A 14,320-nucleotide genomic window follows, 5' to 3' on the forward strand; every position below is an offset into this window, starting at 1 on the left:
CTAAAAAGTCCCATTATTTTCATAGAATGCTCAAAATTGAATCAACACAAACATGTTTCAGGGAATTTTCACCTCTTATTCTGCTGTGAATAGTGCTCCAGAAAGTTAGGACTAGAGCCACATTTTCTAAATTGTGTGGGATTAAATAAAGAAAAACAGATGAAAATCAGAGAAGCTATAGGAATGGATGTCCTTGAGATGCAAGCATTAGCTTGTGCATTAGTGAGTGCAAACAGATTTAATGACACCAGTTGGGATCTCCTGCTAACTATGCCAAGCAAGGAGGAACCCAAAAGAGGAAATAAGGATGTATCTTGGAAGTTGCTGGTGAATAGGGAGTCCTTTATTGGCCATTTCCCTGTGTAAATTTCTAAAAGACAAGAATTCCCCCTCGAATCCAGGCTAAAGAGGGGCAGGATTAGGATCTTTGGGAAAATGAACGATGTCATGAATATGAAGGCCAAGGATCCACATTGGTAAAAGGTTGGAGTCACACATGAATATGTAAAATGGGGCTTGTGTCCTATTCTGTGGATGACAATAGGGAAGCTGCCTTCATTTTTGACAATAAGCATTTATAGCTATAAATACCTTCATTAACTCCAGCAGCTCAGGACTGTTTCCAAAATACAAATGTGGGGCACATGATTAAGCTCAGAATTTTGACCAGTAGCTGCCAAACTAAGTCTCACTCTGCCACACTGTGCAAACATGCTGTCTCTGAGTTGAAGGCTGAAGGAAGAAGCTGAGACAGGCAAATACATGCACCTCAGTTTTTACAGAATAGCTGCACACTACCAGTTTTTCCTGTCGGCTAGTTTCAATACAAAAATACTTTTATTTCTCCTTTGCACAGATCCTTCCCTGGATGCAATATAAGAACCTGAACAGAATAACATCCACATTCCCTTACTCTAGATTAAATCTTTACCTTCCAAGCCCACTCATATCAGGGTACTATTCCTCTGGTTCAGCAAAGCTGGGTTCTTCTGGAGCTTAACATTCCACTGATAGCCATCAAGCCATTAGACCAGCAAAAGTCATCGGATGGCTTTGTTTTGAAGCATAACAGGCATTGTAACACCAGAAATCAAGCTTAGCTCACTCAGGGTGGTGCGTCTACACTGCACCCGTAGCTCAAAATAAGCTACACAATTTGAGCTATGCACATTGCATAGCTTATTCTGAGTCAATTTTGAAATAGCTTATTTTGAAATTTGGCGCTGTCTGCACAGCATTTACTTCTAAATAAACTACTTTTCCAAAACGTTCCTTAATCCTCATGGAATGAGGTTTACAGGGACATTGGAATAGCGAGCCTGTTATATTTGGACATATTGGGTGTGCTCAAAAGATGCAGAATAGCTATTTTGGGATATCCTGAAATAGCACTGAAGTGTAGACGAAGCCGTAGAGGGTGACAAGTGACACAGAGGGATTGCTGAAGGTGAAGAGTATGCCATTAAAATATTGTCTTTTGCAGACAGATGGAGGGGCCCTCTTGGAACATGAATCTTGTATAATGTACTAAGTCGGGAGGTAGGAGTTGAAACCAGGTTAGGCATCTAAAGGGAGCAAGTTCTCTTCAGGCCCAGCCTGTCTCTCTCAATGGGGTGTGTATTCCTTGGTGTGTCTGAGTGAGTGGGTGGGTGGGAGGGGATTATTGACACAGGTAACATTTGAATGATCATTTACAAAGTGCTTTAACTCCTGTTGCAGGGGCTTTCTGGGCATCCCTAGCCAACCCCACAATCGAGCAAAATCCTCGTAGGTCGGGGGCGTGAACACCCAGGTTGCCAATCGAGTTTCTATTTCATCGTTTAATATTTCCGGAGTCTGTAAACTCAGACGCAAGGGTTGGGGATAGAATCAAACCCAGAATTTCCTGCTCTGCCACCCTCTCTGCTTCAGCAGTTTCGTTCGTCTCTCCGCTTTTAGGACCCAGCGTAAACCTGAGAGCTAGGAGGAGCGTCGGCTGCAGTGCTTGCAGGGAGCTGGGAGCCGAGGCTGTTTACCAAAAGAACAAGGGCAGGTCTCTGAAGTGCAAAGCCAGGAGCAACGCTCCTCAGACCCGGCGAGCGATTCCACGGCCAGTTCTTCAGCCTCGGCTTGGACCAAGGATGCTGGACCGCAGACACGCCTGGCTGCTCGGCGCTGCGCTGCTCGCTGCAGCCGCCGCTACTGAAGGTGAGAGTTAAAGCCCCGCGTCTCTTCCTGCAGCTGCCGACGGAGCCGCTGCACGAAGAGGAAAGAAACCCCCCCCTGCACTGGCGCCTGCATTGCCCCGGCATGGGGCTGCCTGCTCCGTATGTTGTCGGGGGGAGGCTCCGAGCTCCATCTTTGCGAAGAGAAACAAAGGCAAAGCTCAGCCTCTTGCCAATCCTGGCCCTGCCGCGGGGCGAGACTGGGGGGCGCAGCCGCCCCCAGTGCCCCGTGCACCCCCTTCGCAGCGCTCCTGCAAGTCGGGACGGGCAGGGGGACAAGCCCCGCTGGAAGCAGCAATAACCGCAGACCTGATCTGCACTTGCAGCACCCCGGTTCCCTGCGGGGACCGCTCATGTCTCCGGTTTTAACCCCCCCTTCCCGGGCAGCCAAGTGTCACCCGTGGCACATCAGCCCCCCCCCCCCCCCCGTAAGCCTGTCGCGTACCCTTCCCCCCCGTGACAGCGGAAACGCCATGGCGGCCGTGGGGGGAGGCTGCGGCTTGTTTTGCTTCGCAGCTGCAGTGCGCGGGGGGCAGGGAGCGGAGGGCCAGGGCCGGGCCGCTGCAGCTCGGGTGCATGCGGGGCTCGTCTCCTTCTCCTGCAGACTGCGTCGAGGGCGACGGCGCGTCCTACCGGGGCAGCCAGCGGTTCGCCGCCAGCGGGGCGCCCTGCTTGAACTGGCTGGCGGTGCAGAACGACACACGCTCCGCGCTGCTCGCAGGTAGGTGCCCTCGGCTGCCCCCCGCCTGGGGCCTGCAGCTGCCCCCAGCTCGGGGGGGAGGTACCGGGGGGGCAGCTTGCGTGGAGCCCCCCCACGTGCGGGGGCGGGTGTGACAGGCCCGGGCCCACGGGGGCGCCTTGACCATCTCCCCCCCCCCCCCCCCGCAGGGTCGGAGAATCACAGCAGCTGCCGGAACCCGGACGGTGCCCCGGCGCCCTGGTGCTACGTGCGCGGCGAGGCCGGCCGGCCGGAGCGCAGCGGCTGCACCATCGCCCCGTGCCCAGGTGAGCGGGGCAGCGCCGCGCGCCCGCCTGGCCTCGCTGGGCACGTGCGCAGGGAGAGTCGGAGAAGGGGGGGGCCACTTGCCCAGTCCCCGCCCCTGCTGCCTCGGGATTGGCCGCCCTGTTGCCAAGCTTCGCAGCCCCTGCCCATTGGTCGCCCGTGCCGCCGGGATGATGTCATCCCAGCCGCGGGAGCTCGGCGTGTAAACAACCTGGCCCCGCCCTCTTGCACGTGGCGTGCGCCGAGCAGCGGCCGCTTTCCCGTCCCTTTCTAGGGGCCCCCTTTGTGACATCATCCGGACGCTTCCCACGCCTGAGCCGTGCCCCGCCCCAGGGTCACTGCCCGGGGGAACTGCGGAACGACTGGCGGCGTGTGGCGCAGACACAGCATGGGGGGGGGGCAGTCGGGAAGTCGCAGGGGGCTGCAGGCAGGGCTTGCATAAGGAGGCCATGCAGCTGAGATTGGCAAGTGGGGTGGTCTCACCACCCCCACCGGTGTGCAGGAATGGAGGGGAGTTGTTGATGGGGGAATAATTACAATCAAGAGGAAGAAATTAAGAAAGGGAAGAACTGCAATACCAGGAATAGCTATTAGAGTGGGGGATAATCTTGTCAGAAACCTGCTGCTCGGGACTAGTCCACAGAAAGCGTTAGAAAGTGCAAAATACACATCTGCACTGATTCTGCATTAGGGATGTGAGCTAATCCCATAAGCTAATCAGATAGTTGACTAGCAATGTGACTAGTTTCTGCCCTATCCCTTGCTGCCTCTATAAGAGAGAGGCAGCAAGCAGGAGGCGGTGCTGGAGGAATTGGTTTAAAAGACGGTTCCCCCCAGCATCATCACGGTGGGGGCAGGGGAGGTAGAGGCACAGCAGGAAACAGCGTGCATAGGGACTGAAGCAGTCTCCACTTGTATGTTTCTAAAGCAGAATAGCAACAGAACCAGCACAAGAGCCCTGGGCCTGCACCCTGCTCCTTGCAGGGCTTCTGCTTTTGAACTGTAGCAAGATCAATTCATTATTCCATTCATTAATCTAAATTTAACATCCCTATCCTGTGTGAACTCTCTGCTTGTTTGTGCTCCTCACTAGCAGCCGAGATTCCATGGCCCCTAAAATTCCCTAAGACCCCACCCCCATCTTCCAATCAAAAATGTATATTGGTTAAAAAACTTCCCAGAGAGTAGTCATGAGTGGTTCACACAATCTGGAAGGACATAAGGAAAGGGGTCCTGCAGATATCAGGTCTGGGGCTAGTCCTGTTCACTATCTTCCTACATGATGTGGATAACAGCATAGAGACAACACTTTACATGGTTGGCAGATAGTACCAAGTTGGGAGGATTGTCTTCATACCCCACATGATCATTTGAAATGGAATAATGGAATGTGGACGTCCATGAGCCCCCGTGGGTCATGCTTAGCTGGGCTGTGAAAGGGTTTTATTGTCAGCATGCTTAGCTGCCACCCTCTTTCAGCATATACCATGCATATGCAATGTGAGCGAGGTGGTAGAGTTCTACTTTGGCTGCGTCTAGACTGGCAAGTTTTTCTGCAAAAGCAGCTGCTTTTGTGGAAAAACTTGCCAGCTATCTACAGTGGCTGCTTGAATTTGCGCAAGAACACTGACGATCTAATGTAAGATTGTCCGTGTTCTTGCGCAATACGATGATGCTCCCGCTCAGGGATAAGCCCTCTTGCACAAATGCTTTTGCGTAAGAGGGCCAGTGTAGACGAGGAGGACTGTTTTGCACAAAAAAGCCCCGATGGCAAAAATGGCGATCGGGGCTTTCTTGCGCAAAACCACGTCTAGATTGGCATGAATGCTTTTCTGCAAAAAGTACTTTTGTGCAAAAGCGTCCGTGCCAATCTACATTCTCTTTTCCGCAAATGCTTTTAACGGAAAAACTTTTCCGTTAAAAGCATTTGCAGCAAATCATGCCAGTCTAGACACAGCCCTTGAGTAAGTGCTCCCCTTTTTCCCTTTCCCATCATCCTCAGTTCACTTTTTCATGAGGCTTGTACATGGTCACAGAGCAGCAAGGGGCTGATGTCTTTCATAGACCAGTTCCACACTGGCATTTCCTACCCAAGAATAATGAGCCAGGAGAGAAATAGACAGTATAGTGGGGGCTTCTGCCCCAGTTCAGTAGGGGGCTAGAGATCAGCTTGTTCATTTCTATTCAGTGTGATTGTTTTCTCTGTATATTGAGCTATACAGATAAATGGAATCACCTAGTGGCCCTTTGATATTGCTCTGCATTCCCGCCTCACATTTGTTTCTATGAAACATTGATAACATGCTTTAATAATGCATTTCCCCTCTCCTCCCTCCCAACAGTTGCAACCTCGTCCACAGAGACACTGGTCCCTACAGTTGCCGCTGAAGTTTCTCAGGGCATAGACCAGGTATTTGAACCAGCTGATGCTTTACCAGCCCGGAGCGAGGCAGCTGCTGTACAGCCCGTCATTGGGATCAGTCAGAGAGTCCGGCTGAACTCCAAAGAAAAGAAGGACTTAGGAACATTAGGTACAATCTCCAGGAACACCCCAGATTCCTCAATGGGACTCCTAACAAGATGTCTCTTTTCTGAACCATAAATGCCACTGCTCCATATAGGAGCTCACGTACAACCCTGTTCCTAATGTTGTTGCATCTGCTCCTTCTCCACAGGCTATGTGATGGCCTTTAGCATGGTGGTGATAATCATTGCCATTGGAGTTGGCATTGTTGTAGGCTACATCTACAAAAGGTCAGTAGTCTCTGGCTGGCAGGGTTGTATGGGGGAATCAAGACTGTGGCTGTGAGAGTCAGGAAATTCTGAACTACTACTGAGAACATCCAAGTTCCAGTGCACAGGGTAGTGAAAGGTCCCATACACTGGTGATGCTGCTGCTGAGAGTTCTGGGCTTGTGACACCCTTGATCACACTTGTTTAAATGCAGAGGGTTTAGGTTCGTTGGTGCCCTCCCTCCATTCCTGGACCTGCTCACCGGCATGCAGCAGAGTATAGTTTTATACACCTTGACTGATGGACTTTTCACCACTTGCCCTGTGAAATTTTTCAGAAACAAGAATAGGCTCTGGCATTTCATCCCATTGCGAGTCAGAGACGCTGGGCAGGGCTATAGATACATGTTGGCCAGTCTGCTTGTGTCCCCATCCCCCCCCAATGGAGCCACATCTGCAAGTCCTAAGCACCTGGCTCCTCTGTTAATTTGTGGGAATTGAGGGGGCTGAATAGGTCATAGGATTAGACCCTGGTAACATGTATTTACAAACAAGTAACCTGCCTTTTGTTCTGTCTTCTCCTTGGGCTGAGTCTAAGCCATCTCCTCCCTCTGAGGTTTATGCCTTCAGCTGCCTCAGTGAAAACGGGGTAGAACCATAATTCTCCCCCCCCCAAACTTTGAATTGCACAATGCAGTTAGCCTGATGACCCAAAAATGGGGGTTGTGTCTAACAGCTGTGCGCTAACATCCTTAACCAGTAAGCCTAAGCTTATCAGTTAATCTAAACAACTACATGCGCATCTTTCCCCCTTGCCACATGCCTCCCTGCCCCCAGCCTCTCTCAGACCGCATTGCAGGGGGCAGTCCAAGCTGGGGGCAGTGTGAGAGAGGAGGAGAGCCAGCTTAAAAGCCAGCTCTTCACAAGCACTGGCTTCATGATGCTGCTCCTCCCCACACTGCTGCCTCTCTATCAGAGGCAGCAGTTGCAGCGGGTGGGTACGTGGGATACCAGCTCAGCCTCCATCCATGGCAGGTCCAAGCTCGCTGAGGGTAGAGGCTGCTTCCTGGGATATCAGTGCAGCCTCCCTGAGGTGCTTGGATCCCCCTGCAGACATTGGTTGCTGCTGCCGCTGTATCAGAGGCAGCAGTGCAGAACAGCAGGGGAGGCTCATAAGGATTGGGGCCAGGAGCACATTGGCTACTGGCCCCACCTCCAGGGACAATCAATCCTTTGGTGTGGATACATAATTATTCAATTACACAATATGTCTAACATCTCTAGTTTAGCATAGTGTGCAGCCTCCTACCTGTTTCTGTAGTGTCTCTCTGGACTGGTCATTATGCAGCAGTCAGACTGTTGCATCTAGTGAAGCAGGAGTTCCTCCCAGGCTGAGCCACGCACTACTTACGAGCAAGCTTGGACAGCAGACTGTGACAGCATTCCATAAGGCTAGAACCCCGGAATGTAGCATTTTCTGATGAGTTGAAGGTGCCATTGAAGTTAGATGGTGAGGACTGGTGGGGAGGGGGGAAGAGTGAACGTGATGATAGGGTTGCCAGTTGTCCAGTTTTTTTGCCTGGACAGTACGTTATTTCTGACTCCTATCCGGTAAAAGAAAAAAAAATGAAGATACCAGACATGTAAAATGTTTGGTATTTTCTGTTTCTCTTGGACAGAAGGCTGGTGGAGACATTCATCCCCTGCTGCATCTGGCAAAGGCAGGGGGAGCAAGGGGATATTTAAAGGCACAGCAACTTTCCCCTCCTCCCCCAACCAATTTTTTTTCCCTGCCATGTTCAGGATTGTGTGTGAAAGTATCTGGCCACCCTACATGAGAATGCTCTAGAATTGCCTTGCAGTAAATGCCTTCAGCGCTAGCTGACTACGCCAATACTCCAAGTACATTGTAGATTTCTGATCCACCAGTCTCCAGTTGAATTGGGGCCCGTCTCTGCCAGGACTGTATCCGTGCTGTGAGAAGATTTGGATTTTGGAGAAGTTTCAGTCACCACTCCTGTATCCAAAGCAGCCCAAGTTGCAGTGCAAGATCAGTACCAGATGCTTCTGGTTTAGGTGCATGGGCTTCCCACGTAGAGTTAAATTGTGTGTGTAGCAGCCACTACTAACAGCTCCTGCATCCTTTCCTATCCCTCAGACAGGCTATAGCACCATCCTCTCGAATCCTTGGCAGATTGCTCTGGCTCAGCAGTCCTGCATATTACAGGGACTCAAGACAGGGCCCTAAGCTAAAATTTAATTAGCTGTCCCCTGTTGGTTCCATATGTATGGTCATGGCTCTGACAGGTGGGAGCATACTGGATGAACCAGTCAGAAGCAAGGAGCACAGGAACTTCCCATGGCATTTGCCAGTGCACTTTCAAGAGTTGGGAGAAATACCCACCCTTTCACCTTCAGGTTGAAGGGTTGGGTCTTTTGCTAAGAGTAGTTCCTTCGGGTCTGCTGTAGTGACCTTACTGCAGTCAGCCTGCAACACATCTGTTCTGGTTTTCTTTCTAGGGGCAAGGACTTGAGGGCGCAGCACGAGCAGAGAGTTTATGAGCGTGAAATGCAGCGCATCACCCTTCCACTTTCTGCCTTCACTAACCAGGCCTGTGAGCTTGTGGATGAGAACACGATAGTGGTGCACACCAACCAGACCCCTGTGGAGGAGGCACAGAATGGCAATGCACCACTCATGGAGCAGGCGGGTACTCCTGGTGCCTGAAGAACTAGGGCCGGGAGAGGCATAGGTTGGAAGTATCCAGGCTCTCTTGTGTCCCAATCTCTTGTGTTGGGACCAGGGGTTCATTTGTATTTTTTTGTTGATGAATTCCAGCAATTGACAGAACTTACAGATGCACTGAAATGGGGGCTGTTCATTGAAGTCCATGACGGTGACCATTGTGTGGCTAGCAAGACTTGTTTCACATACGGAGTTGTAGCTGCAGCCTCAGGTAACTCCTCTCATCTCCAGGGCGTGTTACAGCAGGGGAGAGGGAGTGGTTTCTCAGGCTAGCCATGTGCTACCCAGGCCCCACATCCCATATTCAGAATGTGGATTCTTAGCTTCCTCTGTCCTGTACCCTTCCCTTTTGACCTGTGCAGTGTTACTTGCAGCTGAGCCTGTACTCTGACACAGGAGCAGTATTGTCGGGACTGGAGGAGCTTCCTCGCAGGGTTATGCAGAGAACTATTTGAGACTTTGAATGTAAAGTTACTTTAGCAGACTGCTTGAGAAAAGCTATCCCGGGCAAGTTTCTCCTTGAGAATGGCAACAGTCAGTGGCCACCACCAATAGGGTACATGAAGGGTGAGGTTTCCTCCGGGAGCTAAGGTTTTTGGTTAAAGAGGAGAGAGATGGTTTAGTTCCCATGTATTAGAGATCTTTTGCAAGATGCTCATAAGCCCAAGTCTTCCAAGGGGCCAGGCCACACTCCTGCTTTCCTGGGCTGGTACAACAGGAACCTGGTTCCAAAACATCCACCTGGTGTGTGTATGTGGGATTTCCTTCAGAGTGATTTACAGCAGGAGGGGAGCAGAAAGTGGAGTGAAAGAAGACAACCCCTCTGCTTCAGGGAGAGCAGCCAAGTACTCTTGGCTTCTTAAAGGGAAGAGAGCCATTTCTGACGTTCAGACTTCCCCCAGGGAAACGAGAGATTGAGCCAGGCCTGGGGTGAATGTAACTGGACAGCACTTGGCTGAGGGAAGGACAAAGCAGTAGCTATGCTCAGGGCTGCCTAGAAGATTCAGGGGGTCTGGGGCAAAAGCAATTTTGGGGGCCCCTTCCATAAAAAAGGATCAGACCTCCGACATTCTTGTGGGGGCCCCTGCAGGGCCTGGGGCAAATTGCCCCGCTTACCCCTCTCCGCTCCCCCCTGGGCGGCCCTGGCTGTGCTGCAGGCTCACCAAGGCCTTGTGCATCCTGTTCTGTGTCCCTTCCATAGGCCACAGGAGAGTTTACACTGCAGAGGCTGTTTTATCTAAACCGGCTAGGTTGCACAAAGATGTTAGCACAGGTGTATCAACAAGCAGCACTTGTTCCCCAGAGTGGGGTTGCTGGTGATTTATCACCTACCTAGGGCTAATTCTAAGAAATGCACACCCCTATCTCTGCAACAGGGCTCAAGCCATCCAAATAAGCTTTTCTACCCATCTACTTTAAGGGGACTCATTGTGCAGAGTACCATGTCAATGTTTGTATGGTCCGGAAAAGGGAATTTTTTTAAAGCTTTTGAATACTATTTGTTTGTACATATTTTAAATACCTCATGATCAAGATGCAGATTATTCTGCTTGTATTAAAGCTTAAAAATGAAAATAAAGGCTCTGTGGAAACCTGAGTGATCAGCCAGTGTCAAAGTTGCTAACACCTAGGACAAGCAACCGGTTTAGCGCACGGTTCCGAACAGGCTTCAGCTTCTTCTGGGTAGGGATGTTAACATGGCAGTCAGCTGACCAATCATAAGCTGGTTAAATGTGTAGTCAGTACGGACCACTCTGCAGAGCCACAGCAGAGGTAGCTCCAGGAGCTGGCTCAAGCCAAGACTGGCAGTCCTGGCTCGTGCCAGCCCCAGAAGTCACTATTGCTGCGATTCTGAATTTTAAATGTAGTAAGAGTGGCCAGGCTCCTTCAAGCCGGGACTGCTCAGATGTGGCTTAAGCTCAGTCCAGCAGCCCCTGTTCATGGCCAGTGCTGGCAGCAGCCAAGGACAGCGCCAGTGCATGACCAGCCTGGGCTGCTGCAAATGGGGCTGTTTGGCAGCAGCAACCTCTACCCACGGTGAGCCTCACCTGCCATGGGCAGAGGCTGCCTCTTTATTCCCTGTCACTGCCTGATGGGAAGGGGGGTGGGGGGGAGAAGCAGGCCGAACTGCAAGAGACAGTGCTGGGGGTTCCCTTGCTGCCTGTGAGACAGAAGGGAAGAGGGGGGAAGTGAGTAGTCAATACTCCAGTCAACTACCCGATTAAGCTTATGTTCATCAGATAGTCAGCTACCTTGCTAACATCCCTACATCTGGTAACTTAATTGCACAAGCAAGCTAGTAGCATTACATAAGCCCACGCAAGGTCCTCCACCCCAAAAGGCAAAGCAGTGAGAGGAGATTTTCGTAGTTCACTCTTTGCTTCATTCAGAGCTACAACCCCATCCTCCCCAAGTCACCCAAAAAGCCACAGAGGATGAGTTCAGCTATAGCTAATGCCATGGGATGTTGAACCCATAGACACACTGGCAAAGTCTAGCAGAGTGGAGCATTCTTAAAAAAAAACCCAAAATATCTACTCCCTAGGCCAGAACTAGCTGCTGTAGCTAAACAGGCTGTCTCTATAGATGCCTGATCTAACAATTATTCCTTTCCAGCTCTGATGCAAGTGGATTCTGTTTTACTTCCTGCTCAGGGGCAGCTCCATTCCTCTGGCTCTTGCTTTGGAAAGAGCAGGGTCTGCACAAAGTCAGAAGCTTTGTAGAATGGACTAAGAGCAGGCAGCACAGCTAAAGTTCAGGTGATCTCACAACTGGCCTGAGTGTAGCTGTTCCACTTTTCTAGCAGAACGTAGTCCTCTAGAGCAGGGGTTCCCAAACTTTCAGTCCCTTTACCCCCTTGGCTTTTAGTAAACTTTCCTGTAACCCCTATTCAATATGAAAGGAAATAAATTCTAGACTCTAGAATCCACAAGTTCTCACTAACACTGCTACTTTTGGAATATTTCCGTTAGGATAATCTAGTTATTTACCAAATATTCCCCATACCCCCTTGACAAGCTTCTCGTACCCTCTAGGGGTATGCGTACCCCAGATTGGGAACCCCTGATCTACAGGATTTGCACATAGGCTCCAATGCCTGACCTAACAGTCTACAAGTCAGCCTGCGGCTGCCCATCCAATACAGGCAGTCCCCGACTTACGCGGATCCGACTTATGTCGGATCCGCACTTACGAACGGGGCTCTCTCGCCCCGGAGGTCGAGGTGGCGGATTGCTGCCTGCGAGCTCCGGGGCGAGAAAGCCCCGTTCGTAAGCTGCTCCCCATGCCCCTGGTCTGCTGGAGACCGTCCCCAGCAGACCACAGGCACCGGGACTGAAGCCGCAGCCGCGGGGGGGGGGTCCCCTCGCCTCTGAGACTTTGCCAGAGCAAAGCCTCAGAGGCGCGGCACCCCGCTGCCGCTGCGGCTCTGCTCCCCGTGTCCCTGGTCTGCTGGGGGGGGAGGGCGCAGCTAGTGTACCCCCCCCCCAGAAGACCAGGCTTTTGTTGTGGACCCTGGGGCAGAGCAGCTGGGGCGCTGCCGATGAGCGGCGCTGCAGGACCAATCGGCAGCGCCCCAGCTGCTCTGCCCCAGGTCCTGATTCAGCTGCGGCTGGTCAGTTTCAGCAGTGGTTGAATCAGGATGCCTGGGGCAGAGCAGCTTGGGTGCTGCTGGGTTGGTCCAGTAGCGCCAAGGAGCGAGGAGCAGTGCTACTGGAGCAACCCAGCAGCACCCCAGCTGCTCTGCCCCAGGCGTCCCCAAGTCAGCCGCTGCTGAAACTGACCAGTGGCTGACTACAGGAAGCCCGAGGCAGAGTTCCTCTGCCCCAGACTTCCTGGAATCAGCCGCTGATCAGTTTCAGCAGCAGCTGACTTGGGGACGCTTGGGGTTCTTAAGTTGAATCTGTATGTAAGTCAGAACTGGAGGTCAGTTTCAGCAAAGGCTGAATCTGGACGCCAGTTCCGACTTACATACAGATTCAACTTAAGAACAAACCTACAGTCCCTATCTTGTACGTAACCCGGGGACTGCCTGTACCTCTAGTGAGGCACAGGACTCATTTTCTTTATAAAATGCACAAAGCAGAAAAATACTCTCAGGGTGTATTCATTGCTTTTAATTTAGTCAACATTGAGATGCAGTCACACTTAGTTAAGACTCCCCACCCTACTACGTAGCAGGGAGAAAGTCCTGTAACAGAATGCTTGAATCCACTCGACCCAAACAGCAACTCCCCCACAGTACAGCTCTTCCCCACTTCTTAAAACCACCACCAGATAAATTAAACCACCAACTGAAGACAGACATGAGGGCTAGTCCCATGTCATTTCTATGGGCAGGCTTTCATATTCCCAACTCCTTAGGGAGCAGAGGAACTAACGCTAACACATTCCTCACCACTTAGATGATGGGGCTGCAATAGAGCGCGAATGCAGTTTTACAGGAGAATGTGGGACTCAAACACTGGCTCCAGAGTTCACTTTTGGGTATCAGCTACATATTACTCCTCTTGGCTCTGAAGGAGCTAAAAGCATACCTGAGAGTTACCCAGTCTTCCCCTTCTTGCCCCCTGGACTCAGGCCATAGCCTCATTCACATCAAGCAAAGCCAAGTTGTCACTGGCTGTAGTGTTCCGCAACAGGGGGTTGGAGGGTGGAACTACATTAATGAAGACAAATGCTACTCACAGACACTACGTCACAACCATTTCGTACAAGCTCCTCATAGTTCCTAGAGCAGTTCTCCTGCCCCAGCTAGCAAGCCAAGTTCCACGCCCATGGCAGCTCAGAAACTTCCCACTTCACAAGTAGAAAATGTAATCCCCCCCACACTGAGCCCTTTTGCCAGGGGCCTGAAGTTCTCCATTGTAGTGTATTCCAGGTTTTCCCGAGGAGAGGTCAGTTACTGCAAAGTCTGGGTCAAGTGACTCCAGGAAAGCAGTCCCTAACCAAGGAGTCTTCCTATAATGATCCCCTTTCTGGCGGATAGGCCAGGACTATTTCACAGCTTAAAGTCACATGTCACATTCTAAGGCACCCCAGGGACATAAGGCTGGACCAGCCCCAGAGAATGGTTTTCCCCTTGTGGTTCAGCTCTCCTTGGTGCAGCAGGCAGGAAACAGCCCTTTCCATTTGTAAAACATGCCACAAATCCACAGTGAAGCCAGGAGCTCAGACAGCCATGACGGTTTGGTCCCATGCTGGAGGGAGAGGTGATGCACGGAGTATGCAGCTGGTGCCCCTGGAATGACCTGCAGACAACTGAAGTCCATCTCCCTTCCACACCATTTGTATGGAATCCAATGAAAAAAAGATAGTCCGGATAGGGTGAGCTGCCTAGGTTGTGTTCTCAGCTAGCTTGTCACGGCTCAGCCCATACTGAACGCTCACATTGTGGTCCAGCTCTTCCAGCTCAGAAGGGAGGGGGATTCCCAGTTCTCCCAAGTAGAGACAGAGGGCTTCGAAGGAGTCCTCCAGTTTTGAAAACGGGGGCCTAGAAAGAAGCGAGAAGACAGGCAAGTGGGGAGCAAATCTAGAGTGAGTCCAATAGGACAGCAGTGGACTATCTACTGCAGTGTTTCGCAAACTGTTCTGTGGCACGCCGATGTGCCGCGAGGCAGTCGGAAGTGTGCTGCAG

The 14,320-nt window shown here is 51.5% G+C and overlaps 2 protein-coding genes across 6 annotated transcripts in view; one reads left to right on the forward strand and one right to left on the reverse strand.

Annotated features, from left to right (window-relative positions):
• Positions 1 to 1,834: 1,834 nt before the first annotated feature.
• On the forward strand, positions 1,835 to 10,282 carry PIK3IP1 (phosphoinositide-3-kinase interacting protein 1). 2 transcript variants are annotated; one of them, XM_075898052.1, is made up of 6 exons: positions 1,978 to 2,187; positions 2,809 to 2,925; positions 3,093 to 3,209; positions 5,550 to 5,738; positions 5,883 to 5,961; positions 8,460 to 10,282. In XM_075898052.1, exons 1-6 carry the CDS (start codon positions 2,121 to 2,123, stop codon positions 8,665 to 8,667), a joined length of 777 nt encoding a protein of 258 aa, XP_075754167.1. In that variant the 5' UTR covers positions 1,978 to 2,120; the 3' UTR covers positions 8,668 to 10,282. The 2 variants fall into 2 exon arrangements, with proteins under 2 accessions (XP_075754166.1, XP_075754167.1); XM_075898051.1 differs by lacking the exon at positions 3,093 to 3,209 and having other exon boundaries at positions 1,835 to 2,187.
• A 2,503-nt stretch (positions 10,283 to 12,785) lies between these two features.
• LIMK2 (LIM domain kinase 2) overlaps positions 12,786 to 14,320 on the reverse strand; it is a 52,249-nt gene continuing 50,714 nt past the window's right edge. For all 4 annotated transcript variants that reach the window (XM_075898053.1, XM_075898054.1, XM_075898056.1 and 1 more), the window contains one exon: positions 12,786 to 14,176. In XM_075898053.1, the coding sequence (XP_075754168.1) occupies positions 14,020 to 14,176 (157 nt within the window). In that variant the 3' untranslated portion in view covers positions 12,786 to 14,019. The remainder of the gene's footprint in view (positions 14,177 to 14,320) is intronic.

This window comes from Pelodiscus sinensis, chromosome 15, assembly GCF_049634645.1.
Source record: "Pelodiscus sinensis isolate JC-2024 chromosome 15, ASM4963464v1, whole genome shotgun sequence".
Lineage (NCBI taxonomy): Eukaryota > Metazoa > Chordata > Testudines > Trionychidae > Pelodiscus > Pelodiscus sinensis.

What these genes read in the sequence shown, in the direction of transcription:
- PIK3IP1 (XM_075898052.1), top strand. Translation starts at nt 2,121, where the DNA reads ATGCTGGACCGCAGACACGCCTGGCTGCTCGGCGCTGCGCTGCTCGCT. An exon ending in TGCAGCCGCCGCTACTGAAG is followed by an intron (nt 2,188 to 2,808) that starts GTGAGAGTTAAA and finishes CTTCTCCTGCAG; the next exon opens with ACTGCGTCGAGGGCGACGGC. An exon ending in ACGCTCCGCGCTGCTCGCAG is followed by an intron (nt 2,926 to 3,092) that starts GTAGGTGCCCTC and finishes CCCCCCCCGCAG; the next exon opens with GGTCGGAGAATCACAGCAGC.